We start from the raw sequence: 25355 nt of genomic DNA on the forward strand, positions 1-25355 counted from the left end.
CTGACATGGATTCTAAACCAACCAAAGTGCTACGATGCAACAGTCTGTTAAAAGGAAAAATGGTCTTGCCCCGGATTTGCCAATCTTTGGATGTCTACTCCAGAGGCAAGGTGCTTGATCAGTGTCTTGGGCACGAGTTCGCAGGTGCGGTATTGCCAGCATGTTGAAGTTGCCGCACAGTTGTGGGAGAACATGGAGTGTGCACACTGGTTTGCGGGTGACACACAACGTTAAGCTGCATTTGGCATCGTCAGTGCCGTGTTGGTGTACCTTATCTTTCTACAGTTTTTACTGGTCTTATTCAACTAGATATGCGGCGAGATACAAAGGGAACTGCCCAATGGCACACTTTTCAGCGTTTTTGTGAGTTGAGCTTTTCATTTAATGTATGTGTCTGGCAGCGCTTTACAGTTAATTTAACTGCTCACTTGATATTCAAACTGGGCGCGTGTCACAGATAGCGCGCGCAAACTTACCTGATGTTTCCTCGTGGGATCCTGTATGACGCGCTCATCTTCGTGGGATCTTCTATGACAGTCAAGCTTCACACAAGACGTTTTTGGAGCATCTACGTGCCGGGAGCCACCCGGCGCAACGTAAAAAACGTGCCGCCATCTTAGGGTTGGTGGTGGCACATAGTCATATAGTCATAGTACGTTCTGTGCTGCTCTCTGGGTTTCTAGCCAACCACGGTGTTCGTGCTGATTGCAATAAAGTTTTTTTTCTTGTTTGTGAAAGTCAACGTGAGGGCCGGGGACAACGTGGTGTCATATGACTGTAACTTCATCTGGAATAGTCGTTTTTGGGAGAATCTCTGTTTAATGCACGTAGGTGGTATAGTACATGGGTAACTCTTCCCACAGTAGTGTGCAAGCCTGTTACATGTCGCAACCGCGAGCCCTGCTATGAGTTGTTTATGTTCTGGCTACAAGTAATTTTTTATTCCTTCAGCGTACATCATGCCTGATAGTTGCTGCATTTGGCAGTACTGAGGTACATGCCAGCATCCTCCCACTGTTGACACCGAACACTCATTGGAAATGGTGTTGTTCCCTGCAAGTTTGTGTTATGCTATGGTCTCACTTCTTCGAGGTGAAGTATGTCAGTTCTTGCTATGTTTATTTCAAGTTGTACTCCAAGTGATTCTGAGATCACTCACTGGCGTGGGGCACATTGCACCAGTGCTCTACAGTTAATGCAATTGCATTAGTATATGCGTTTTAAAGTTTTAAATGTTGTGATGCCACAGATTTTCGTTTTATTTTGGATGGGGCGTCTTAGGTCCTGTGGGTGGTCATCCCATGGTTCCCATACACGAGGGAAGGTTGTGGGTAACAGCCCTGTGATTAGTTGTGATTGTTACTCCCATATGGGGTACGTAACCTCCACGAGGGGGTCAAGAGCTCTTTTCGTATTAATGTTTGGATACTTCTACATGGGGGTATGTAACCTCTTTAAGGGGTTTGGAGTACCTAGGTTAACCCTCACACAGGGTAGGGTTATGGCTTAGTCCATAGATAGTTGCGCGCAGTACTAATGTACATTGTTTCATGGTTAACTCTCACACAGGGTTGGGTTATAGTTGCGCGCAGTATTAATGTACATCCCTTCACGGGAGTTGTTATGGGTGACGATCCATATACTTGTTTGTTTCCCTTTCTTTTGGGATTATTGTTGTAGGGTATGCTATCTTTAGAGCTACTTTTAGTTATACTTTTGGGCATTGGTTTTGTGGGGTCTTTTACCCTTTTTCGTTGTAGTGCATCATGTTATTGGGGTTGATGCAGAATGCTTCAAATGTATTTCAGGAAATGTTATGCTTGTTTCATAATGTTTTTAATTCTTTTTAGGGAGGGATGGGAGATATTGCTGTTCAAATGTATGTATCTTATCCATTCTTTCTTGCTTTAATGGTTCTTGCTCCTGCGATGTTTGATTTAAGTTTGCATCCGTGGGACTTGAACTATTATTCATTTTTTCTTCTTGATGCTCCTGCGATGTTTGATTTATGTTTGCATCCGTGGGACTTGTACTATTATGTATTTTTCTTGTTGATAGTTCTTCCTTCATGTTTTATCATTTGCAAGTTTCGTTTTCGTTGAAGAAAAAGGGATAATGTTATATCCTATTTAATTGTATAACATTGTTGTCCAGCCCTTCTGCCACTAGCTGCTCAGCCAGAGCGTGAGATGGTCATAGAATGTTGGTGTGCCTGTGATGCATGGAATGCCTGGGTGTCTGAGTGGATGAGTGTTGGCAGTTGAAGATGAGCTGAACAGCTAGAGAGGCTGCTCCTGGTGGGGCTGGTACCACACTAGGCTGGCTGGAGTAGATACAGATGTAACCTGAACTGGAGACTGAATAAACATGGCTTAAGAATACCTCCTGGCTCCAGGTGTCTTTCTACAGAGATCATAACAGAAATGCTATGCAAAAATCCTCCACAAGGAATTGGGGGCTTGGGTACAACATAATAAATTAATTCCCACCACACAGACCGAATTTCAAAGGGGGCAGGGTATGGAAATCAAGCTACTATGTATATTGATCCTTATCAATAATGCGACTAAAAGAGGGCCCGGCAGCACTATAGTACATTTGTTTATTTTGCAACAGCCTTTGACAAAGTGGATAGACACCTGCTGTGGGCCACACTGGATGCATGGGGGATTCCACAACATCTACTGGATGCAATCAGGAGCCTTCATAGAAATACATGGGTAAAAGTGCAAATTACTAGCAAATGGGCCCACTCATCCAAGATTTTACCCAACAAGGGCCTTGTGGAAGGCTGTATTTTGGCTTCTTTACTCTTTAACTTGTATCTTGCAGATCTGAATGACCACTTTGTCAAAAACAAAAAAGAAGCTTGGTATTTAAATGCCCAGGAGATTGAAAGAACACCTAGCATCAAATACTTAGGAGTTTGGATTATTGAACGCAGCCTTCCAACCCTGCATATCGAGGCTCTGGCAACATCAGCCAAGGCGCTTACTTTTGATTTCCGGCACCTACTTCGAAATCTCTGTGGCCCAGAACTGACAGGAACGTGCAAAGTTATTGAAAGCAAATTAATTCCCACACTGGCATATGGAGCACTTGTTTATTTAACTCATATCACAAGCTGGCTTGACCGGGCTCAATGCCAATGTTGTAGGCACATTGAAGTTACCGGCATGTTCTGCACAAGCACAGATCCGTTTGGAGTTTAACTTGGTTCAACAAAACTATGCATTGTACGCCAGCTTTTTATCTACGTGCCCCAAGCTTGCAATAGCTGCGCATGAATTGCTCAAATAAATCTTGTGGGATATTACACAGGATCCAAATATCCTTGTGGGATATTACACAGGATCTGAAACCTATAAGCTTATCCAGGTAGCCACAGACCATCTGGCTACTATAGACCTCTTGAAGACTGATTTTCCCCTGAAAAGTCTGTCAAAATTACTGTGAAGCAAGTGAGGCTCTTATCAGCCCATGAGGACCTACGTTCCGTTAATATCAAGAAGCACATTGACCTAAAAATTGTTTTATATCAACCAGTAACTCTTCCTGTGCACGTATCACTTCCTATAAACTTTATGATAAAGTCTCAACTAATGTGCTTGAAATTTGGCTTAATAGCACTCAAAACATACAAGTTCAGTTGCCTGACTGGTACCTTAGACGTTTTATTTAGGGTCTGTGGTTTTAGGCAGGAGTCACTTTCACATGTTTTATGTTTGTGCCCTTTTTTAATCTCACTTAGATGATATTATCTTTTTCCAATTTTCAGGTAGTTAAATACAGCTGTAATTGAATGCCTGAAAGGTGTTTCGTGCCAATCCCCTCCACCACCGACTCGTGCAAATTGACTGCAGGATTTGTTAAGTTCTTGACAATTGCCTCGTCAATACTGTTTAGCATGTTACACCTTGAAAGCAAAGCTCATAATACAATAATGGGCAGGTTCTCCTCCATGATGGTCTGGGTGGCCCTACTCTTAATTGGTACTGGTACTTTTAAACCTTTAACTTTAGTAAACTAGGATGAGGATCGTTTCGTTTCTGTAGGTTCTGTTTTGCACTTTCACTTTTATTTGCACCTGTTTTAGTCTCCTATTGCTGCTAGTATGAATATTTTTTTTCTGCTGTTGTTTATATTATTAATCATGTTATGTGTGATATTTCTTGTTTGTGGTGTCTTTTATAATCGACATGATCCAGTCTCTTAATATCTGTGTGCCTTTTTAATGGTAATGTTTGCTATGATTTTAATTAATGGTGCGATCAGAATAAACTTTGAACTTACACTCTCACTTTGATGCAAGGTATCCCAGAAACTTTGGTTGCTATGCTGCCTTGCGTCACATGTATTAAGCTTCCTCTTTAGTGTCCACAGTGGAGCCAAGTATAGTTTTTGACATGTGCAACTGCAATCTGAGGTTGAATAGAAATCAATTTGTTTTACCAGATTCGCGACTCTTGCGCCTCCTGCCCGCGCTCTACGGGGATGGGGTGTACCAGCCTGTGCAGGAGCCGTACCTTCCAAACCCAAGAGAAATTAGCAATGTGGCCATGAAGGGGAGAGCTGGCCTTCCTTCCACCAAGAACAGGACGGTGCTCGGTGTGTTCTTCGGTAAGAACAGTACTCAATAGTTGCGTCTTCTTAATAATAATACTTGACTGTTCTAAAAGATCACGCCATAAAGATAGGCTTCTAGGCACTTAGTTGAATGACTCTTGCCTGTACTGCAGTCAGACATATCTCTGAACAAGCAAAGAGGTGAACTGCAACTTTTTTATCAACATTTAGCTTGCCCCTAAGACAGGCCTGTTGCATTGTCTATAGCCTCCTATTATATAGTGTCGGTATTACCTAAGATTGCCGCAGAAGTTGAGCCTCAGTTGATGTCAGTTCCAGTGATGGATTTGAGGTTTTGTATGGTGCATACACCGCCCCGCTCCCCAGGGTGCTGCGCATGAGTGAGTTACTGCACGTTAAGCACACGCAAGACAGGAGCAATAATGGACATTTAAGAATAAACTATAGGTGTAGGCATATAATATAGTTTGTACAGGCTCTTAATAGTGATTTTAGCAACTGAGGGCAGAAGGGCTGCTGCACATAGAGAGACCTTGATGGGTGCCAGATGCTTTTTTGACTGTTCGATGGGCTGACACCATGATGTCTAGCCTTGACAGGACCAGAGTTTGAGTGACCACTTTTAGATCTTTTACACGCATTCAGGGTTTGATACTCCTGATGAGTCGAAGGTGGTGATTGGCATTTTTTCAGACCAAGTAACTTATATGCTCACTCACCGTGAGATTGAGATGTCTACCATCCCTTCCAATGCCTTAATTTGAGATCACTTTAATGTGTACATTTTAAAAACACAAAATTGGCCATTCAAGCAGCAAGCAGTCACAACATTTACTGTTCTCTCCCGTACTCGATTTACGGAAGCCGCCCGCGGTACATAGGCACTCTTGGTAATTCAGTCTGACTCTACGATGGCATTCGCTAAGGACATTTCAGGCTGTCGTGTGTAGTACTTTATTATAGTACTATATTAGTATTGTCTTTAATAAAGTGATTTCAGTTCAGTAGGGTACATTTCTCCCAAAGTACAATCAGGGGTGTGCTGATATTCATTTTGACACAATATCAGTTAAAGTTTACGCACCACAAAGAAGTCTGGACAGGATCTCAGCCCGTTCCTTTCTGATTTATTGGACATGCGTGGGTATTCGTGTACAGAAAGCTATCATACAAGCTTAAATATTCCACATCTAATCTGGGTAAGGTGTTTTGGTGGACGCACACTGGTGATACATCACAAGCATGCAAACACAAACAATGAATGTAAACTATGGCTCTTGTGTCCTGGGGGCATGCTTGGTCATTGTCCTAGCATCTGAAACTTCTGAAAAGTGCAAATTATAGACAGCATCAAAAATCATGGTGAGAAGAATGGTGCCCTGGATGGAAACTGGGAAAATTCCTCATAGGCTGTAGCTGTGAAAGCTTAGCTGATAAGAGACTGACCTGCCCCATCACTGCCAGAGTTTCAGACGCATGGCTATGCATGGCTATTGAAAATTATCAGGATTTGCTATTAGCCAAGTCTGCTTCAATGCCCTTGTTTAAACCAGGGGTGGGCGAAATGAAACACCTACGGACTTAGTGGAATTTGGCGACTTCATGTTACTCTTGTAATGCGGAGTTCTGGCCAAATTCCACCAATCTCCGCGTGGATATTTTTTCTTCCCGCGAGGGTCCAGAAATGTGTGCTGATGCAAGTGAAATTTGGCAGCCCCTACCTTGATTTTCTAATGTGGGTGGTCGCGAGCTGTCACGGTTAGTGGGCTGCTTCTCGAGTAGATATGCGCTGCTCAAGTTGATTTTCCACTCGAGCAGCAGTAAAGTCCACATCGCAATGTTCGTGTGCTCTTGCGCACCGCATGGTGCCATTCGTGCTGGGTTTTTTGAGCGCTGCTTATGATACCAGCACTAATCTGCAGTGTGAGCAGCGCCAAGTGCATATTTTCTGCCCATTGGTAGAACTCTACAGAATATTGTGTAATTTATATGTAAATCAGCGGAATTCCGCAGAGTGAAACTCCATGAGTTCCGCCGACCCCCACTTTAAACATCAACAGCAAAGCAGCTCACACGGGCATTTATTCTCAGGATGAGAAAGCAGTATTCAGGTAGTGATTATGTTTTGGTAACATAAATCTCTCTTAAAAAGTAAGAATGCACTCATTCAAAGGCAGCTGAGCATTATAATAACAGTGATAGAAAAGATGGTGTGAGTTTGATGAAAAGAGAATTTGGAAAGACTCAATTACAGTATGTTTATTATATTGTGTGTAATTAGAATGTGCTTGTTTCCACTAGAAAACTGCATTATTCCGAGGTCTATAGGACTAGATGTACGATCTTAAATGTGAATGAAATACAGTTGTAAATCATTCACAAATTACTCACTCCCGAGTTGGGGTGGTTATGCATTTGCAGAGGAACCCCTTCTTTGTGAATTTGCGGGGGCGCAGACAATGGTTCTGGGGACACCACCAAAACACCTAAACTAGCTTTTGAAAAAAGTACACTTTATTTTTAAATGCAGTCCTGATACCTTTAAGAAAATTAGCTGTGTTTAAAATAAAAAAAAAGTTTACTTTAATAAAAAAGAATCACAACCATGGAGGTCTGCTGACATTAGTGGGCTAGCATAATTGTTATGCCCCCAATCATAGTGAGTAGCCATTTACAGCCTACCTCATTGATATTCATGAAGTAAGTCGGATTATGAGACACTATGATTTGGAATTTTATGACCTGAACCATTATTGAATATGTTGATTTGTAAAATTCTTTACTGGTTAGAAAAAAACTGGTTGCAATTTGCAATCAGTATTTGCAATACTTTTTCAGTACATCTGGCACATACTTATGAAGTAACCCTTGACAAACTGAGAACAGACCTCCTCAAGATTTTCTATCATCCAAACAGTGGTGGCTGGTAATTTTAGGAGGGAAGGGGAGGATGTGACACATACGCACACATACACACTCACTCTCATCCATGCATTCACACATGCGCACACACACACATCCATTCACAGCACTCATTACCAAAAATTCAACAGTACATAAGCACCAAACATTGATTAAAAGGGGCAACCAATGAGAGAAGTGGGATGGGGTGGGTGAAATTGATGACCCACCCCACTCTGTGACAAAGTGTCACTAATTGACACTGGGCGCTTCAGGGCTCAAAACTGAAGCACCCAGGTCCAAGGCAATGAGTGATGCTACACCTCGCCACAGAGGGGAAGGGCCTCATGGAGCGGATAAGGTCACACCCATAGGAGCTGTGACATCCTCAGCTGAGTTTAATTCAACTCAGGCAACCAGGAGCCTGTGCATTTAGTGCATGTATAGCTCCTGGCTGCCCTACCTGAAAATGAAGAGTGTCAGTCAGGCTGGCCTCTGCTCAGTCTGACAGACACTCTTCTTGCGTGGCAGAAGGTGAGGAGGCATGCCCCCTCAGCCCTAATGGACCGGCCGCAGCTGCATCTAAATGACTTTTGATATAAAATGTTCACACTCGATTTCCTCAAATGTTTAACAACTAAAACATAGGTAAGTAGCTATTGCCCCAGGTGACAGCACTTAGTTTGGGAGCTTATTAGACTTATAAGTATTCTCCCACATTTGACTTAATTCCCTATTTGATTTTCTCGCCTGGTCAATTTTAGGCCATGTTTGCTTTTTATTGGTATGTTGTCAATGGAATAAGTAGGCAGTGGAGGCCTTTTTTTTAGCAAACAATATTTGATGATAAATTCTGAAATATTTTCCTCTGTCATGTCTGGGGCGATGCCAACAACTGTATGTACTCTCTTATTAATCTCTTGCTCTTGCTATAGGTTACCATGTTATATCTGAGATCCTGGGTGCAGGTCATTCCGGCTGCCCTGCAGAATTCCTAAATATTCAGATCCCAAAAGGAGACCCAACCTTTGACCCCAAAGGCACTGGGAAAGTGGTTCTGCCTTTCCAGCGGAGCAAATGGTGCAAGCGAACTGGTCAAAGCCCAAACAATCCCCGACATCAGGTAAATGTCTGTATCAGGCTTTGCTGAGCAATTGTAGACATTTGGTTTGACCCGAGCTGTGGAAGCTTGCAAGTGTGCAGTTCAATAGGTAATCCATCAGAGACAGCTGGAATCAGTTTATTGATGGGCTATTAGATTGCTGTTACTTTCCACATGAAGTCATGAAGTTGGGCTCACAGTTCTTCGTATCATAATGTTAAACAAGCATTGGCAAAGGAAATGTTAACCTATGGAAACCAACATATGCATAAATAATGTTACCATGCCCTAGTATATTGAAACCAGATCTATTGGCATTGTGAATTGTTGTTTTTATAGAAATGAGAGGGATAGTAACATAGTCTTTTGATTTCATACCACCTCTTCAGAATAATGCTGTGGGCTTCCATGTGTGGTTGGGGAAATGTACATTCATGTGGCATATACATATTCTCAGTAAACAGGAATTTCATTGTAAACAGACGTCAACTGAATGGGGTAATGAGAAAGCAAACCCTAAAGATCCTGTATGTTGACAACTCCACGTAGCTAGAATATTGATTAATGGGCTGCTAATAGCTAAATTGCAATTTCGAAAGAGATACTAGACGGGCTCCTCGTTTTCTCTTGTGCACTTCGATTTATACATCAAGCCTTTTGCACCATGAAATAAGCAGAAAGGTACTCACTTTTCGTCCAGTGGCTCTGTGGCATAGGAAGGGGGGTGCGGTGGGTCCAGGCCACCCTAGGTGTCATCACTGAGGGGGGTGACAAAATGGCAAAAATATGTGTTTTAAACGCATATTTTTGCCATTTTGTCAAGCTGGGGGTGACAAGAAATTTTCCGCACCGGGTACCACCTGAGCTTGCTACGCCATTGCAGTGGCTGGCATTACAAAATTGCTTTGTAAAATGATGACTTCTTAATTTATAATTCCTATACTATTCAGCCATTTCCAGTAGTCTGACAATCAACACTTGATTTTGGCCAGCACTCAGGATATAAATAGTGATCAGCCGGACATACTCTGCTCCTGTTCGAGCTATCTATCAAACTCTTTCCACACCACGCCCTGACAGTGTAGGGTGTTATGTTGCCACTAACCTATATGATTTACTTGAGTTAAATCTCAGGAAAATATTGGTAAATATAAAAGCACTATTAGCGTGCTGGAAAAGTCTCCCCTTAAACGTTACTAGAATGGTCATCATTCTCTTCTCAACATATTCTCCATGAGTCCCCTTTCTCTTGATGCAATTCCTCTTTACACTGACAAAGCTCTACTGAAAAAATGACAACCCTTATTAGTACCGTTTGCCTGGTCCCATTAGACTTGCATGGCTCTCCTGCATTAATAGCTATTCTGTTGGGCTATTCAACGTAGGCAAGTCTGGTCTTTCTTTGGAGCTTAGTGTTGTAATCTCTAAATGAAAGCTCCTTTGTAGATATCAGTCAGGTAGCCAAATCTTGTAGGTTAAGGATGTAGATTTATGGTAGAAGTAATATTTTAGGTACAGGTTAAGAGTAAACACCCCACCAGGAGAAGCATCCTTGCTGCTCAGCCCACTCTCTTCAAAGGACATTCATACCAACCAGCCACTTATCGACAATCCATTACATCACACACACACCAACACACACACACAAGCACTGGCTGAGCAGTAGGGAACTGATACTGTGGAGAGGATGCATAGCAACAGCCACAGGTTACAACACTGGAAAAACACCAAGACAACCGAAAACCACACCACGTACATGGATGCCATGGCGGACTACCACAACCAGATCAGAGCCACCAAGAGGAACTTCATCCAGAACAAAACCCTGGCCAACTCCACCAACTCCAAGGAACTTTTCAGTGTCATTCAAGAATTCACCAACCCACTCAGCGAAGCCACAGACATCACCCTATCCCAAGACCTCTGTGACAAGCTTGGACCCTATTTCCACCTCAAGATCAAAAACCTCTACGACAAATTCATCGACCATTCACCACTCCCCAGAAACACCAGCCAGCCCACCATCTCCAACTTGACACCGATCACAGCCGAAGACACCGCCTCGACCATGAAAAGCATCCACTCGGGGCGCCCGCCGACCCCTACCCCCTAACATCTACCGCAGAGCCACACCCGAACTACAACGCACCATCAACACCACCTTCAAAACAGGCACCTTCCCAGACAACTGGAAGCACGCAGAAGTCAGACCCCTGCTCAAAAGGTCCACCTCAAGAACTATTGGCCCATCTCGCTCCTCCCCTTCGCAGCCAAAGTTGCAGAGAAAAAAGTCAACAGGAAACTGACATGATTCATTGAAGAGAACGCCGTCCTTGACCCACCCTAATCCGGATTCCGAAGCAACCACAGCACAGAGATTGCCCTACTCGCCACCACAGACGACATCCGCACCCTCCTGGACCAAGGCCACTCCGCAACCCTCATCCTACTCGACCTATCAGCGGCCTTCTACGCAGTCTCTCACCGCACACTAGTACCAGAATACACGACGCAGGCATACAAGGCACAGCCCTGGACTAGATCCGATTATTCCTCACTTGAAGAAGCCAAAGGATCAGACTCCCACCTTTCCTCTCTGACCCCACGAAAATCACCTGCGGAGTCCCACAGGGTTCATCCCTGAGGTCCACCCTCTTCAACATCTACATGGCCCCCCTAGCAGCCATCGCCCGACAACACGGCCTCAACATCGTATCCTACGCCGATGACACCCAGCTCATCCTCTCCCTCACCAAAGACCCCACCACTGCCAAACTCAACTTCCAGAAAAGAATGCAAGACGTTGCAGTCTGTATGACCAACAGCTGCCTGAAGCTCAACGCCGAGAAGACAGAAGTCCTCGTCCTCGGTACCACCCCTTCTGAATTGAACAGCACCTGGTGGCCGACCGCCATCGGATGCCCACCTACACCACGCTAAGAACCTTGGCATCGTATTCGACTCATCACTCACCATAAATCGACAGGTCAACGCCGTCACTTCCAGCTGCTTCAACACCCTCCGCATCCTCCGCAAGACCTTCAAGTGGATCCCCCCTGAGTCAAGGAAGACAGTCAGCCACACATTCATCACCAGCAGACTGGACTATGGAAACGCACTCTAGGCCGACATCAACAAGTCTCTACTCCGCAAACTCCAGACAATACAGAACACTGCCGCCAGACTCGTCTTCGGCATCCCCAACATGAACACATCAGCCAACACCTACAAAGTCACAACTTGCTCCCCATGGAGAAAACAGTCACTTTCGCCTACAAATGCCTACCCAACAATGGACCCAAATACCTCAACAACAGAATCAACTTCCACGTACCCAACAGAAACCTCTGATCTTCCAACCTCGCACTGGCCGAAACCCCACGCATCCACAGAGCCAGAGCAGGCGGAAGATCCTTCTCTCACATTGCAGCCAAGACCTGGAATGAGCTACCGGCAGACATCAGACACACCTCCTCCCCGAACACCTTCAGGAAGACCCTCAAGACCTGGTTCTTCGGTTAAAAAGATCTGCGGACCCCTCCACCCCCCAGCGCCTTGAGACCCTCACGGGTGAGTAGCATGCTTACAATTCCCTGATTGATTGATTGATTGAATGCAAAACTCTTTGATCAATTCGAAAAAACAATTGTAACATTGATAGAAAGGTCAGGCTTCAAGTCCAAATTGTTCATGGTGGAATGTTTCAGGAGGATTAACTACTTGACTGCACATCTTACTCATAACTGTGGCACAATGTGCATAGAAGGTATTCACTTACATATTAGTCATACTGTCACCCACATACAAACGGGGACTCTTCCTACCCTCCCCACAAGTTGCAGAGCTATTGTTACACTGAAAGAAGATATGGAGGACAACCTTTATCACTTGCTACTATCATCATTGTATTCCAGTAAGCACCATTGATAACATATAAGGGCACTCTAGCATTAAGATACAACCACAATCACTATAAGGAAACTCACTTACTGTAGTGGCCTAAAGTAGTAGTATTTATATTTGTAAAGCGCACTGCAACCCTACGGGCATCCTGGCGCTAATAGACAGAGTGAAAGGAGAACCGAGGGGAGGCTGAGAATTAGGCTCTGGGGAACAGCCAGGTTTTCAGCTGTCTGCGGAAGAGGGTCAGATCCTGAACCAGTCGTAGCTCCACAGGGAGGCTATTCCATAAACGTGCAGCCGCAGTGCTGAAGGTACAACCTCCCAGGGTGGCTCTCGTTGTTTTGGGAGTCAGGGCCAGCCTAGCTGAAGAGGAACGCAGCATGCGCGTAGGAATATACCATCTGAAAATATTTTGCAGTGGTATAGGGCCAAAGCCATGAAGAGCTTTAAAAGCTACACACAGAGATTTAAACAAAATTCTCTGATGCACGGGCAGCCAATGTAGTTCGGACAAGGCCCTAGTGCTAGAAGAGGAACGCAGTCTCAGCAGGGTGAGTTTTGCGGCAGCTGCCTGGATCCGTTGAAGTCTCTGAATCAAATATGCAGGTGAGGCAAGCAGCAAGGCGTTACAGTAGTCCAAGCGACTAAGAATTGTGCATCGGACCACTGTACCTCGTACATGAGGAGGAAGAAGGGGCAAAATCCTACGTAAACCTCTCATGATCATATAACAGTTAGAAACCACCTTGTTAGCATGCGACTCCAGACTTAGCTTCTCATTAAAGCAGACCCCCAGATTGCGAACAGTCTTTACTGGAACCAGAGGGGTGTCCAGAGGGAGAGGCCAAAAGTTGTGAGGCAGGGTAAAAGGTACCCTGCCCACTGAGCAATGTAAAATCTCAGTTTTGGCACCGTTAAACTGCAGAGCATTATTCCTCAGCCAAGTCGTCATTTCCATCATGCAATTGTGGAAGGTGGGTAAGGGGTCCACCTGATTACCATCCAAGGAGATAATCAGTTGCGTATCATCGGCATAGTTAACTGCCGAGATGTTACATGATTTGATGATTTGCACCAAAGGGCGCATGTAAACATTGAACAGAATAGGGCTAATAGAAGAGCCCTGTGGAACCCCGTGTTTATTTGGCAGAAAATCTGACTGATATGGAGGCAGAAAAACCGCCTGCCGTCTATCCGACAGGTAAGAGCAAAGCCATTTTAGGGCCAAGCCTGTGACCCCTATCTCCTCGAGCCGATGTAGGAGAATGCTGTGGCTAACCGTATCGAATGCGGCGGACAGGTCAAGCAGTATCAAAGTTGCAGAGTGCCCCTTGTCCGCCCGCATTCGCAAATCGTCCAAAGCAGTGATCAGTGCAGTCTCGGTACCATGCCCCGGACGAAAGCCAAACTGATTCTCCTCCAATTTCCCGTTGCTCTCAAGAAACCCTGAAAGCTCCTGGCTGACAAGTCGTTCAGCTATCTTGGCTGGATAGGGCAGTAAAGAAATAGGACGATAGCTCCCGTAGCAAGCGGGATCCAGCGAGGGTTTTTTTAGAAGGGGGGATACCAACGCATCCTTCCAACAGGCTGGGACTACACCACTGTTTAATGACTGGTTAATAATCATATGGAGGTGCGGAAAGGTATCCGACCCTAATTCCTTCCAGAATTTCTGCGGAATAGGGTCTAAGGGAGAACCAGAGCAGACTTTCATGGCCACATTGGAGAAGTCCTCCAAAGAAGGACAGGTCCAGTGATCTAGGCAAAGTCCCACGGGTACCTCTTCGCATGGCCTGAGTACTGTAGAGTCAGGCGGATCCACTGTGGAAGTGCAAGTTCCAGCCTTGCAACTAGTTACAGAATTAGGCTGCATGCCCTCGAGGATTCCCTTTATTTTGTTGTGAAAAAAGGCAGCCAGCCCATCACACAAATCCTGCGAGGTGGTGATCTTATTCGCCAGACACTCTGGGTTAACAACACCTCTCAAAATGTTAAAAACACATTTAGCACTGTTCGGGGAATTTGAAATAAGATCCGCAAAATACAACGCTTTAGTGGAAGCGATAGCTTGCTTGTACTTGACCAGCAGTTCACGCCAGATAATCTTATCGCTGGTCAGATACTGCCTACGCCACTGCCTCTCTGCGTGTTTGCACTGAATTTTAAAAGCTCTTAATTCCTCGGAGAACCAGGGTGCCGACGGGGAGCCTCTTTTCCTAACCCGTTTCAGTGGAGCAATCCTATTAATAGTAGTCATGATGTAGCTACAGAGCTCCTTAAAGTTGAAGTCGACTGAACGCCCTGGCGCAGGGAAAGGAGCATCATTGAATAAAGAGCCACACTGAGCTTTCCTTTTCAGGGATTTCCAGTCCCTGCCTAAGACACTATTGCTATCTTTAGGCGGGGGGGGGACTGCCCCTAGGGATCGATAGGACTCTAAATCTAATTAAATGGTGATCAGACCAATCCACTGGGAGGATATTGTCCAAGATCACTACATTCTCTGCCGCGAAAATTAGATCTAGAGCATGTCCTGCCGAGTGTGTGGGCTCCAACACATGTTGTGACAGATTAAAATTGGCGCATGATTGAATGATGTTATTGTACGCTGTTTTCATCATTGCATTGGACCAGAGATTAAAATCTCCCAGAATCAGTAACCTGCGATGAGTGAGTGCCAAATTACTGATCACATCCAGGAACTGCAGTTGTGACTGTTCGCTCATAGTCCCCGGAGGTCTATAGCATAGAATTCCAGTCAAGACATGGCCCGATCTGTCTTTCAATGAGAAGCCCAGAGATTCAAGCTGCGAGATCTCATCAATATCTAATGGCGAGAAATCCCAACTTTCTTTAAAAACCATCCCGGTTCCTCCACCCCTGCCACTGGGTCTAGGCTTGTGAAAGGCTCTGTACCCAGGGGGGCAGACAGCACCAAGTTCCAAGTCAAGACCGGGTGCAAGCCAGGTTTCCGTCATGAACAAAATATCACAATCATGTTCGTCAATCAGCAGCTGAATTTCCGTAGAATGTTTGGGGAGAGACCTCACATTTAAAAGTCCACATTTCAATCCCACCTGAGGAGAGCAGCCAGTGGTCACTGAAACATGTGCCAACGCCGGTACTTCCGGAGTCCGGGCACCGGTGTGGAGCTGGTACAATTGTGGCCGGGAGTAGCAATGCCGCACAGTAGGAGACTTCGTGCACAATAAGGGCTCGTCGGCAGCATTGTTGGCATTATTAGGCACAGTAGGCACGTCTGAGGCGCGGACGGGCGCAGACGGGCTTGCCTTTGGCGTGCCTTCGGCGCGCCTTCGGCGCGCCCGCTGTGCGCGGTCGCTCCAGGGTGACGTTTATAGAGGCGCCGGCCAAAAGACTAGAGTGCTGACCTCCTAGCGCAAAAAGCGCTGGTTCCGGTCAAGCGCGAGTGCAAGAATTGAAATAAGCGAAACTTTGTGCAAAAGAGCAAAGGCAGCAGCAGAGTAAGTTTTGTTTTTTTAAAAGCAGAGCAAATGTATTTTTAAAAAGAGCAAAGTAAAAACACAGTTCCCAGTTCAATTCTCCACACACCCCACACCAACACTCCTTCAACACTGTCAAGACTCTCCCCTAAGGGCACTGCTAAAAGGTATTTCCATCAGTTCTAGATAGTCATCAGACACCAACCATTTGTCCAACTGAAGACTCTGTGCATCATATTTTGTGTGCCTTGGCAGTACTGATAGAGCACAAAAACAGGCTATACCCTCTAAAAGGCTTGCAGATGTTCGGATTCTCTAGTTAACTGAAACAATAACAAGGTAGCTTAAGAATAAGCAAAAATAGAAGGAAGACACACCTGGCCATACAGTGCAGGCACTTTCGTCCCTGCAGTCAACTTATATTTTTATCTTGGAGTGTAAATCTACCAATATCCAGGTTTTGCACATACGCAACTCTTTATTTTCTAAACTGTGCGGATTTTGTCCTTATTGCAGAGTAGTTTTAACATCATAAGAATGATACCATTAGATAGGGATATCATAACTATTCTGCAAAACCTAATTGAGCAACTTCTCAAAATGCTACTTTTTATCCTATTTATATTTGTTTTTCTGAATCAAAATGCATCTAGCTCAGGCCACCTACCTCCTTCTCCAAAGATTTTTGTAAGGAATACATTTTTTGATTTAAAATGGAGTTAGGGCTAGCACTTTGACTCTCATTTGAGTTGAAAACTGAATGCCTCCTGATATAATATATATTGTAGTGGCATAATATGAATTAGCTAAGCAACCATTTGAATTAGCACAGTTCTCTTCACCAGAGTTACTGTTCCATGAAATGCAGTCATCTAATGATTTGTAAAATAATGCTCTGCAACCATTTTAAATGATTTTCCACGATTTTACTGCGCTTCTGGGAATACTATACACATCAGCGTCTGCCCTGTGAAATGTTATGAGCATGAAAGTTAATCAGATATTGTAACATGAAATGAACATCAGATACAGAGCAATGAAATGGCTAACGAATACTACGTCGCTGATTCTGAGCTGGTGTGAATTTACCTGCCCCTATATAAAACCCTGTTTGCATGGGGTCGAAATTCCAAGTTGTGTGGGAGCAAAACTGTACCTCTAAATTTTTACATCCCGAAATGTCAGGCTTAATTTTGGAGCAATATGTAAAGTATTTATGCAACACTTCAAACAATATTCAGCTAAAATATCCTAATAAAGTATCCCACACAGATTAAAAAAATTAGAGTAATCTTTAAGAAATAAAATAAGACCAAAACAACAATCTTCCAATCAGTGGCACCAGAGATATGCAATTTTAAACATTTCAGTGAAAATAGCGCCAATGAGCACAAAGCGAAAACTGTGAATATCTGATCGGTAAAAACTCGCAAGTTCAGGCAAACCACGATGGAGCTTGGGTCGACTGCAGGGATCCAGTTAGGTGAGCTGAACAAGATAACCTTAAATCCTGGGAGTGGAGCATTACAAGGTCTAGCGCTGAGGATGCATCATCATTGAAGAACTTGTCGACGAGGGCTTGCGATGTGAAGTTTGGCATTGATTAAGCTATGCATTGGTTCTGAGGAGCTGTGAGCCTGCATTGCAAGAACCTGTGTCATTGTCGAGACTACTGTCACAAGATATTTGCGATGCAAGGGCCTGCATCGGGAAAGCTTTCCACAGGTGGTTGTGAAGTCGATGCACACGCCTTACGCTAAGAGAATCCTTGCAGCTGAGGTGATGCGATGGTTTTTCTTTGGATTGTACCATGCAACAAAGGAGATGCATCTGTTTTGCTGGGTTCAGAAATGGACAGACAGAGCACCTTCTGGCTCACCTGTAAGGGCCCAGGGCTGGGGTGGCACCACTTGGCAGGGCAAGACTCACAGGTGGCAGAATCCAGGTGGGTTCAAGGGTATTAGAGCCTTCTGCCCCTGAAGCTCTAGTTAAGACCCCAGCCACCAAGCTCCTTGAGTCACTCTAGAGGACTCTGGAGTCCTGGTTCACAGATGCAGGTCCAGTCCTTCTTACCCAGGCAGGAGGGCAGCAGGTCAGCACAGCAGGGCAGCAATCCTTCAGGGATGCAGTCCAGCAGAGTTGCAGTCCTTTCAGCAGCACAGCAGTCCTTCTTCCTGGTAGAGTATCCACAGGTCCAGAAGCGTACGGAGGAGTTGATGTTTGAGGTCCAATATTTATACCCAGTGCCTCCTTTGAAGTGGGAGAAGCTTCTAGAGGTTTCCCTTTGAAGTGTGCAGGTTTTCTGCCTCCTATGCCATGGCTCCAGAGTAACTACAGGGAGTATACAGCCTATTGTGTGGAGGCAGGAAACTGCCTGTTCAAGTGTAAGTAGGGCTGTGCCCAGCTCCTCCCTCCCATCCTGCCAGCAATGGACATCCAGGTACACCTACCATTCTCTATTGTGTGTGGCTATCTAGGAGGGATAAACAAAGCCTAACTGTCAGCTATATTGCAGTCATGTGACCCAGAGACTGGCTGCAGTCACTAAAGGGCTAAAAGGAAAATTCCAACTTTCCAAAATTAGCATTTTCAAAATTGTAATTTAAAATCCGACTTTAAAGTAAGCGAGGATTTTTCATTACAATTCCAAAAACACCAAACATCACCCGGTTACCTGTTCCCATTTGGAAGTTACAGTTAATTAAATGTAATAAGGTAACTCCTATATCTTCCTATGAGAGTCAGGCCTTTAAGTAGTGAAAAACAAATTTAAGGTGTTTTTCACTACGAGAACAAGTCAAACTTAAAAGTACAAATCCAACTTTTTAAATACACCCTAATCTCTGGGCTGTTCCAGGCCCACCTTAGGGGTGGCTTATGTGTATTAAAAAGGGAAGCTTGGACTTAGCAAAAGGCTTATTATGCCAGGTCGACATGGCAATTTAAAACTGCACACACAGGCTGCAATGACAGGCCTGAGGCATGTTTAAAGGGCTACTTAAGTGAATGGCACAATGAGTGCTGCAGGCCCACTTGTAGCATTTAATTTACAGGGCCGGGGTCATGCAGTACCACTTTGCTAGGAATTTCTAACTAAATTAAATATGGTTATTAGGGATAAACCAATGTTACCATGGTTTAGGAGTGAGCAAATTCACTTTAGCACTTGTTAGCAGGGGTAAGGTCTGCAGAGTCACAAGGCCAGCAAAAACAAAGGTCAGAAAAAATAGAGGATTGCTAAAAGTTGGGGGGAAGAGACCACCCTGAGACACACCTTTCATCTGTGTTATTCCATTTGCTCCAGCATTTCAAATTTGAACATATCACATATCTGAACCATCAACTGATTTCAAGCACTTTCAAATTGTGTTGTTTGAGCAATCATTAACTTCTCCTTAATCTTTTTCTGCTTCGCACATTTCCCTTTGTTGTATATGACTACACAACTCCGTACGTAAACTCACAACAAAAGTCAAAACAAAGCCACTAACACAATCTTTCTCAGGATCATCAACTCCTCTGTGCCTTTTAAAAATATGCAGGAGTCTCTCATAATAATCTTGCACTGACTCCTTTTGTTCCTGTGAAGTTTTCAAAATGTTCGCCCAATTAATATCCTTTCCAGGCATTTTCTTTTTCATATATTCAGTCACTTATCTGTGTTTGTTAGCCACTTTCACAGAAGGAGCATTATAAGGGACAACTCAAGATGGGTTCTCTGTTGGCCATGCAACCACAGTTTTAAACTAAGTACATTATTCACTATGGATCACTATCTCGAATAGCAAATTTAAATCTGTTCATAGCATCTGTGAAATTGTCATCAGCCTAGGAACCTTGTACCACCTCTGTCTCCTCTCTCAGTTTCAGAGAGTTTGTAGTAAAGGCATAGAGAGCATCTTTTGTACACAGGACATTCAAGACTTACACTATGCTCCTCACTCAATTTAAACCCCAAATCGTCCCATATGCCACTTCCGAATCACTAACTGAAGTCTTCGCATTGCTCTCTGATTCCTTCACCTTCTTTTTACCTGTTGTCCCTCTCTTCCATATTTCCTGTTATATCCTCAAGTCACTTCATTCCCTGCTCTTTTCAATTAAATCCTAATGTGAGCTATTAATGTCATCAATCCCAATTCTTTTATTTCATTATGTGTTGGATCCATTTTATAATTTTTCATCACATGCTTCGTCTTACTGATATTGCCTTCAAACTCATCAACTAACTCTTCTATTTGATCATGTACTTTGTTTACACACCTATCTGCTGTTTTGATCAAATACCTAGTTTCGTCAACATTGTATTATGTAACTTATTCAATTCAATTATTTCTTGTTACATTTACCCAAATTCAATTTTTAAAAGTCAAACGTTTATAGTTATTTACTTGGAAGTTTAGTCGAATACTATTGTTGTAATAGATGAATCACTTTGAAGGTGCATCTACTCTAGTACTCGGTGCTGCAGTCATTGCAGTTCCAGGTGAGGCACTCTCTATTGCACCAGCAACTGCATCTGTGGCGGTTCTCTGTGGACCACTGCTATGTCCAGCTGCAACCGTATCAGGTACCCTGCTAGAACCAGCAACAGTTCCTGGTGCACTGTCAGTATAAGGAGGAGGTCTACAGTTCAAAGATCAATAATAGAAGAATCATCCTCGTCAGTATCCTGATTCTGCTCTTTTTCCTTCTTTGCTTTCTCTATATCCTCAGTTTCTTTTACTATTGGTGGATAGCCTCACACCTTACAAAAATCCACAAAATACATATAACCTTAACACACAAGCACCATCCCATTTTAAAAAACGTATTCAGCACCCTCTATGCTATTACCATCTGGAGATCTTCTAACAAATATGAAACATTTATACAATGGAACTTTCAGCAAATGAATGGACTACTATGCACAACAAAAGGCAGCAGACGGGAAGATGATAATGTTTCAAATCATAGGGAACAGGAGAATGTTAATCAAAAGCAATTTAATCACAAGAGTGTACAAAAACCATTACACATCAGACTGACTGTGCTCTGCAGAGCCTGTGGTGAAATGCACTCAGGGCGGAAGCAGTGAGTGAGAGAGATGGCATCCATCTTGTCCAAGATGACTTCTAACAGGAAATGTGGCACACTATAACACATTATTAAACACACTTCTATGTATCACATAAAATGTGTTTCAACCTATATATGTAGAATCGACAATACTAGGACATATTAATCATTATTATTAATGCACAAACTATAAACCCCATATTATCAGGATTGGGTTCCAGGCTTACAAAGATCATGCATCTGGATGCTTCACATTTTTGGCGGATTGAAGTTGCTATTTATTGCACCTGAATAATAATTATACCATGGGTACTTTATTTATTGGATATACTTAATAGCGTCTATTAAACTCTATTTTAGGGTTTACAAAGCCATGCAAATCCCGATTTGTGTCGCTTTGTAAAAAAAAAATACTAATAATAAATACCACAACGCAGTCCAAAGCGTTGCCTTGCTTTACTTTGCTCCAAATAGGCTTCATATAAATGGAGCATGGGCGTTTCCTTGTATCAATTAATGCATTTTGATGCAAGCCCATATTTACAAAGACTTGTAAACATGGGTTGTGCCAAAATGGTTTACCTGCGCAAGGCTGGCGTAATGAGGAGAAATATCTTTATTTCTTCTTGTTTTTTCTTCTTTGCGTGTGTGCTGCATTCTCCACTTTAGATGTCAGGTAATAAAATGGCATGATACCAAGTACAAAGAAGTGGCAAATATTTATGTTAGTCCAAACTAGAGTCTAAATATTCAGGTTTTGATATATTTTATGAAGCTCATCAAGATTACATTTGTAAAGATGGTACAAAGTATATAGCTTCTTAGTCCCATAGACCTGCAGCCTATGGGACTTCAATGTCCTTGGGATGTTTGCAATCCCATCATACAAAGAGGCGTGAAATCAAAGCATGTAACAAAAATGGAAGAAAAGCTAGCAGAGATGCTGTATTGTTCTGAAACACACATGCAAAGAGGAAATTGCCTCAAATGATAGTTTTTATGTAGGAAGGAATGCCTTTTTGCATCAAATCTATCCTGACCACAACGCAGGCACTCTTGTGGCATGAGTTCCTGCAATGGCGCTAGGCAGCCACAAGCGCGTCAGTGCTGGGAGAGAGCAGACCTGTGCCATTTATTCGTACATATGACACAGTTATGAGCTCTCCATTTCATGCAATGCTGCAACTTCCCTTGCTGCACTGCGTTGCTTAAAATGTTAGTAAACTAGGCCCTTGGTGCATTAAGTACAAAAAGATATATGTTATTACCCCAAAAACTCGGAATAGCTGCTATTAATTACATCAAAAAACATAAAGTAGCCACAATATTTTTATTGTTAAGGTGCGATAAATAGCAACTTCAATCCGACAATTCCAAATCAAGGCCTACGACTTAATGTTCCTATTATATAATGCGCCAGAAAACATTAATATGATAATGAGCTACAGTAGGTTTATGTGCAGTAGCACACAAATACGGTACCATGAAATGGCAGACACAATATCTTGTTGCACCTAATCAGATTGTGTGACATGAAATTCCGATTGGGGAACAACCTTTACAACGCAACTTTTACAACGCACTATACTTACAACGCATTTTTTACAACGCACAATCCATTACAACGCATGACATTACAACGCATGACACTACAACGCATTTTTAAAAACTACCTTTACAACGCATTCCATTACAACGCATACTACCATTACAACGCATACCATTACAACGCATAATATTACACTACACTATCCAACACTTACCCTACTGTTGCACCCCTTGGAGTTAGAATAGTAATTTTTACCCCTATACTATCCAACACTTACCCTACTGTTGCACCCCCTGGAGTTAGAATAGTAATTTTTACCCCTATACTATCCAACACTTACCCTACTATTGCACCCCCTGGAGTTAGAATAGTAATTTTTACCCCTATACTATCCAACACTTTCCCTACTGTTGCACCCCCTGGAGTTAGAATAGTAATTTTTACCCCTATACTATCCAACACTTACCCTACTGTTGCACCCCCTGGAGTTAGAATAGTAATTTTTACCCCTATACTATCCAACACTTACCCTACTGTTGCACCCCCTGGAGTTAGAATAGTAATTTTTACCCCTATACTATCCAACACTTTCCCTACTGTTGCACCCCCTGGAGTTAGAATAGTAATTTTTACCCCTATACTATCCAACACTTACCCTACTGTTGCACCCCCTGGAGTTAGAATAGTAATTTTTACCCCTATACTATCCAACACTTACCCTACTGTTGCACCCCCTGGAGTTAGAATAGTAATTTTTACCCCTATACTATCCAACACTTACCCTACTGTTGCACCCCCTGGAGTTAGAATAGTAATTTTTACCCCTATACTATCCAACACTTACCCTACTGTTGCACCCCCTGGAGTTAGAAAAGTAATTTTTACCCCTATACTATCTAATACTTACCTCAAATGCAATTTAATATTATGCGTTGTAATGGTATGTGTTGTAATGGTAGTATGCGTTGTAATGGAATGCGTTGTAAAGGTAGTTTTTAAAAATGCGTTGTAGTGTCATGCGTTGTAATGTCATGCGTTGTAATGGATTGTGCGTTGTAAAAAATGCGTTGTAAGTGCATGCGTTGTAAAAGTGTGCGTTGTAACGACATACATCCATTCCAATTATATACTGTACTAGACACAAAACATCAGATACCATGTTATAAAATGCTCATATAATACAGATGCAGGAATTATCTATTAGAAATGACCACTGGGTAGTGTGTATTGGTCCTCATCAGGTGCACAGCGATGACACCCAAAGGTATGGTACCATAAAATGTCAAAGTGGTACTGCTCCATTGAATGCCCCTAAAAGCAATATGTAAGGCAAATGCTACTAGATACTTTGTAATGAAATTCTTCAGGTTTGTCTGTCACAAACTGTGATATTAATTCAATCAATCAATCAGGTGGCTTGTAAAGTGCGACTACTCACCCATAAGGGTCTCAATGTGCTGGGGAGGGGGGATGCTGGTTAGTTGAAGGATCTGTGATTCGGTCAAAGAGCCACGTTTTGATGTCCTTCCTGCATTGAGGCAGTGACGGTGATTGCCTGAGGTGGAGAGGGAGGGTGTTCCAGGTCTTTTCTGCGTGGTAGGAGAAAGATCTTCCTCCGGATGTGGACTTGTGGATACATGGGACTGTAGCCAAGGCCAGTTGGGCGGAGCGGAGGTCTCTGGTGGATGTGTGGATGTAGTTAAGGTACGCAGGTCCCTCGTCATGTATGGCTTTGTAGGCATGTGCAAGAAGCTTGAAGGTGATTTTTTTGCTGACTGGGAGCCAGTGAAGGTCTCTCAGGTGGCTGGTGATGTGGCTGTGGCGGGAGATGTTGAGGATACGTCTGGGGGAGGCGTTCTGAATATTCTGCAGTTTCTTGAGGAGTTTCTGGGTGATGCCGGCCTAGAGTGCGCTGCAGTAGTCGATTTTGCAGCTGATGAGTGCATGAGTGACCGTCTTTCTGGACTCGGTGGGTATCCACTTGACCATCTTTTGGAGCATGTGTAGCTTGTGGAAACAGGATGATGAGACAGCGTTGATCTGGCAGCTCATGGTGAGTGAGTAGTCAAGAATGATGGTTATGTGCGTGGTCTGTGGGTGTGGGGGGGTTCTAAGTGCTGCGGGGTACCAGGGGTCATCCCAGGTTCAGGGGGTGGAGTCCATGATGACGACTCCGGTCTTCTCTGAGTTGAGCTTGAGGCAGCTGTTCTTCGTCCAGGTGGCGAAAGACTTCATTCTGTTGTGGAAGTTGTTCTTGGCGACTGTGGGTTCATTGGTGAGTGAGAGAATCAGCTGGGTGGTATCAGCATAGGAGATGATGTTGAGTCCTTGGTGCCTGACGATGGCTGTGTGTGGGGCCATGTAGATGATCAAGAGAGGTGGGGCTCATAGAGGAGCCCTGAGGCACCCTACAGCTGATCTCTGTAGGTTCAGAGTGGAACTGATTGTAGTCTGAGTTTCTGTGTTCTGCTAGTGAAGAAGGAGCGGATCCATTCCAGGTCTTTGTTGTGGATGCTGACATCGCGAAGTCTTGTGCATAGGGTGCGGTGAGAGATTGTATCAAAGGCGGCCGAGAGGTCCAGGAGGATGAGGGCTACAGTTTTGCCTAGGTTGAGGAGGGTGCGGATGCCGTCTGTTGCAGCAAAGAGGGCAGTCTTGGTGCTGTGGTTGCTTCAGAAACATAAACATTGTTGCCTTCAACATCTTCCTAAGGCATGTGCCATCAAATTTACATTAATAAACTGCCATCCAATTCCCATCAGACACTGTGGCAAGATATTTAAATCAGAGAATG

The 25355-nt window shown here is 43.7% G+C and overlaps 1 protein-coding gene across 3 annotated transcripts in view; it reads left to right on the forward strand.

Annotated features, from left to right (window-relative positions):
- The window catches only part of LOC146860186 (dual oxidase 1-like), a 1129619-nt gene that overhangs the window by 590964 nt on the left and 513300 nt on the right, over positions 1-25355 (forward strand). For all 3 annotated transcript variants that reach the window (XM_085644023.1, XM_085644022.1, XM_085644024.1), the window contains 2 exons: positions 4456-4620; positions 8424-8611. In XM_085644023.1, coding sequence (XP_085500149.1) covers positions 4456-4620; positions 8424-8611 — 353 coding nt within the window. The remainder of the gene's footprint in view (positions 1-4455; positions 4621-8423; positions 8612-25355) is intronic.

Source organism: Triturus cristatus, chromosome 3_1 (assembly GCF_964204655.1).
Source record: "Triturus cristatus chromosome 3_1, aTriCri1.1, whole genome shotgun sequence".
NCBI lineage: Eukaryota > Metazoa > Chordata > Amphibia > Caudata > Salamandridae > Triturus > Triturus cristatus.